Below are 4,886 nucleotides of genomic sequence, written 5' to 3'. Positions count from 1 at the left end.
AAAAAAAAAAAAAAAATAGGGTTGGTGGGGGCGGTGCAGTGTGCGGTGGGGATCCTCTCACTGCAGCCTCCCCAGGAGCTGTCAGGTGTGAGCCATGATTGCACCACTGCACATCCTGGGAGATAGAGTGAGACCCTGTCTCTCTGCCATAAAAAAAAAAAAAAAAAAAAAAAGATTAGTGCTGGAGCAAACCATTAGTCCACCTGAGAGGATCAGGAAGGGGAAGGGCCCCAGGTCACCCAGCCAGCCAGTGGCTTCTGCTGCCCAGGGAGCCATGGCTTCAGCCAGGGAGGTGTGAGGGGATGAAGAGACCAGGACTTACGGGCGAGGTACTTGAAGGCAGGATGGGCACCAGTACCGGTGACTGCAATCTTGCTAAACATGGGGAATGAGACACTGTAGGTGCGGCGGGCAAAGCTCTCAATCTCCTTGTTGCTGTCAGGCTCCTGTTGGCCAAACTGGTTGCAGGGGAAGGCGAGCACGTTGAAGTGGTGGGGACCCAGGTCCCGCTGCAGCTGCTGCAGGGCTCGGTAGTGCTGGTCTGTGAAGCCGCACTCACTGGCCACATTCACCACCAGGGATACCTGTATGTATGACAGAAACAAAACAAAACAAAGCACAGACAAGCCAGTGAAGAGGCATGAACCTGTACATGCCCTGACACGTCCACATATGTGACTCCCGCAACAGTTAATACTGCCTCACACATACAAGAACACTGTGTACACATATGTAAATGTGTGTCCAGTGCTCTCACACATACACAAACACATGCACACAGACAGGCACATATGAAATCAAACATTCAGGGGCTTACAGATATGTGCACACATACATGAACATCTGTGAACATAATTATACAACATACATAAATAAGTATGCATATGCGCCATGATACAAACATACGTTAGCAAATACCACACATGCCCACACACGCAGCACTTCCACAGACAGAGGCACACATACTGGCGAGCACATAATGAGAGCTGATAAGAGGGGGTAAAAAGGCAGACCTGGGCTCAATTTTTGGCTCAGTCAGCTAGCACTCGCCACTCTGCACTGTGGTTGCCTGTATATGTGTCAGTCTCCCTTCTAGAATGTGAACCTACTGAGGGCAGGAGCTATATCCACTTCATCTCTGGGCCTGGCATATGAAAAAGTCTAAGTTTCAGCTGAATGAGTAAGTGTGCACACAAACACAAACGCCTGCATGGGAACATAGACAGACACAGGTTTTCTTGAGAAAAATCCCTTTTTGTCCCCACCACCTCCAGAGAACCAATACCACTTTTTTTTGTTTTGTTTTGTTTTTGAGACAAGGTCCCTGGCTGGAGCAATGGCATGATCATAACAGGACATCCCCCCAACAGTTTGCAGTCTCAAACTTCTGAGCTGAAGTGATCCTCCTGCCTCAGCCTCTCAAATAGGTAGGACTACAGGCACATGCCATCACACCTGGCTAATTTTTTAATTTTTACTTTTGGTAGAGACAGGTCTCACCATGTTGTCCAGGCTGGACTCAAAAACTCTTGGCCTCAGGCAATCCTACCAACTAAGCCTCCCAAAGTGCTAGGATTATAGTCATGAACCACCATGCCTGGCCTACCACTTTCTTTTATCACTAGACTAATCCCTAAATTTATTAAAGACTTTAGGCAATAAATATAAACCTGGCTAATGGAACTTGATTATAATACTGTGATTAGAATTTTGGCTCAAATGCTATGTTTTTAGCTTCTAGGTATATATTATTAAAGGATTTTAAACCCTACCCTGTGGTAGGCAGTCTAGCCCTATCCTCCATAATTGACATTTGGGTCAGATAATTCTTTGTTGTTAGGGAGATGTCCTGTTTATTCATTGTCAGATGTTTGGCAGCATCCCTGGCCTCTACCCTCTAGACGCAATAAAAAATGTCTTGACAATAAAAAATGTCTCCAGGCATTGCCAATTGTACCCTAAAGGGAGTAATCACCCCTAGTTGAGAACCACTGGGCTAGATGATTGAACTACTGAGCTGTACCTCCTGTACCCTATCTCCACCAGGTGAGAAAGGACCCATGCCTGGGGCCACTGGCTATTAGAACAACCTCCTCAGTTTGAGGTCAGCATACACCATAATCTGCCTGGAATGGTGAAAACTGGGATTCTTAACTCCCTTCCTCAGCTAGGGTTCTTCCTTTTTTTCCCCCTGATGGATCCCTGGGCAATGAGAACATTAAAGCTTTTTTTTTTTTTTTTTCTTTAAGATGGAGTCTTGCTCTGTTACCCAGGCTGGAATGCAGTGGCGTGATCTTGGCTCACTGCAACTTCTACCTCCCGGATTCAAGCCTCAGCCTCCCGAGTAGCTGGGATTACAGGCGTACGCCACCATGCCTGGCTAATTTTTGTATTTTTTTTTTATTACAGACGGGGTTTCACCAGTTGGCTAGCCTTGAACTCCTGACCTTGTGATCTGCCTGCCTCAGTCTCCTAAAGTGCTGGGATTATAGGCGTGAGCCACTGCATCCGGCCAAAGCTTGCTAATTTTTAACTCACACCTTGCATGTCTACTCACTCTTTTGGAAGGGGGAAATCTGGCTTCTAGTTCCATCCCTGAAACCAAAAAGCTTGGTCCTTAGAAACCAAAACACAGACAGACACACCCAAGTACACAATTAATTTACATATGTACATATACAAGCAGAGACAGAGACTCAGATTTGTACACAGAAGTAAACAAACCATAAACACACACACACACACACACACACACACACTCTCTACACTCAGGCCTACCAGTACATACATAACCGCACACATTCTCAAGTGGTCAGCCATTCATCCATACTGGTCTAAATGACTATATTCCCAATTAGCCTGAGGGCATCAACCATTTCAATCTTGCTCAAGGCTATGTCACCAGAGCTGGACCCAGTGTCAGACATGTAGTTGGAGCCAGTAAATGTTTGTAGGTGAAGGAATGAGCATATTGCCCAAGCAGCAGGCCTAGCTTGGGTTAACTTGGCACCAATTACAGCTTTTCTGGATTACTGGTTTACTGCTGAACTTGGCAACTAAGAGCATAGACTCTGGAGCTGGACTGTCTGGGTTCAAATTCTAATTCTCTTACTAGTTGTGTGACCTTCTTCTATTTTGGTCTTAGCACTTACTACTACTAGGAATTACCTCGTGCATTTCTCAGTTCCTTGTTTATTGTCTCTTTCTTCCTCTCATCCCATGTAAGCTCCATTTAGCGGAAACGTATCTGTTTTGTTCACCACTGTATCCCCGGGGGCTGACCTAGTGTCTAGTTAGTATACAGTAGGTGTTCAATAATGAACAACGAATGAATAAGTAGCAGAGCTGGTCAGACGCTAAACCTGGGGCTCTCTGATGAGCTGCTCTAGAGAGAACAGGAGGCCTGAATTGGAATGGGCCCTGTTCTTGGTTCTTTGTCCAGAGTTCTAAATGAAGTTCCTGCTGGGATCCACCAAACACAGGTGCAGAGCACTCCAGAGTTTACTAAGTGCATCCACATCCACGCCATCATCTCATTTGAAACTCACGACACTCTGGGGGACAGTCAGGACAGGGATTACTGCCCCCAAGACTCCCAGCATAATCGAAAATTTCAAGGCTTATAGAGTACTGGTCTTCACTAAAGATGGTGTTACTCCCAGGAGAAAAATGTTGACATCCATTTTTGTGTGGTTCATCCAAAACCGGACGCTGGCCCACCTGTTCATTAGATTTCAACTCCCAGCCATTTCACACACGAGTCCCCAGGTCCATCCTGAAGAGGTCCACTCTGGGAGTTCTTCATTGCACATGTGACATCCAGGCCTCTCAATGTAGTGTTCAGGGTCCCGCCTGGTCCCTTGCCAATCCTTTCAGCCTCATCTTCCACCACTCCTAGCCTCCAGCTTTAGACTCTTTGAAGCACAACAGCTGGAACTCCTGGCCCCACCACTCCCCACCCTTCTTCCTGTTTGCTTCTTAGTCTTGCTAAAATCCACTCCTGTTCAAAGACTCAACCCAGATACCCTTCCTCTCCGAAGTCTTCTCTGAGCTTAGGTTCCCTCTTGGTAAGGAGGGGGCAATTAGCCTGGATGACTCTTTCTTTTTTTTTTTTTTTTTTTTTGGGGGGGGGCCCCCCCTTTCGCCCAGGCTGGAGTGCAGTGGCCGGATCTCAGCTCACTGCAAGCTCCGCCTCCCGGGTTCCCGCCATTCCCCTGCCTCAGCCTCCCGAGTAGCTGGGACTACAGGCGCCCGCCACGTCGCCCGGCTAGTTTTTTGTATTTTTTAGTAGAGACGGGGTTTCACCGTGTTAGCCAGGATGGTCTCGATCTCCTGACCTCGTGATCCGCCCGTCTCGGCCTCCCAAAGTGCTGGGATTACAGGCTTGAGCCACCGCGCCCGGCCTAGCCTGGATGACTCTTAACTGTGCCCTTGAGCTGCCATCTAAGGACTTGGCCTAGAGAGGACCCCGGATGTGGCTGTGGGGTTCTCTTCCAGACCCCGTTTTTCTAGTGTAGTGTGACCTTGTGCGAATGCCTGCCCTCTCTGGGTCTTTGTGCCCTCTCCCAAGGATGATCCGTGTGAGGTCTCCGTGCATCTGAAATAACACCCTCTGCCCTGCACATTCATCTCCACAGTGTTCTTCAGTGGACTCCGAATCAGCCACTCCCCGTTTCAGATGCGGAAAGTGGGGAGGGGAGAGGGAAAGGCCGCACGATGCTACGTTTACTTTTTCCACCCGTGAATGGCAAAGGCTGGGTAGTGGTGCCCGGCCTCTCGGCGAAGGTCTGGACCCCGCTGCCCAAAGCTGCCGGTAGCAAAGTGGGCGCCGACTGCGAGCGCTTCGGGTTCCTCCGCGCCAGGGCCGTGCCACGTAGCCGCGGGCC

The 4,886-nt window shown here is 48.6% G+C and overlaps 1 protein-coding gene across 1 annotated transcript in view; it reads right to left on the bottom strand.

Moving 5' to 3' along the window:
* Window positions 1–4,886, bottom strand: part of GPX7 (glutathione peroxidase 7) — an 11,837-nt gene that overhangs the window by 2,151 nt on the left and 4,800 nt on the right. Inside the window, exon 2 of the mRNA XM_011926284.1 lies at window positions 323–584. Coding sequence (XP_011781674.1) covers window positions 323–584 — 262 coding nt within the window. The remainder of the gene's footprint in view (window positions 1–322; window positions 585–4,886) is intronic.

This window comes from Colobus angolensis, unplaced genomic scaffold (genome assembly GCF_000951035.1).
Source record: "Colobus angolensis palliatus isolate OR3802 unplaced genomic scaffold, Cang.pa_1.0 Scaffold68, whole genome shotgun sequence".
NCBI lineage: Eukaryota > Metazoa > Chordata > Mammalia > Primates > Cercopithecidae > Colobus > Colobus angolensis.
This window is presented reverse-complemented; position numbering and strand designations above follow the sequence as displayed.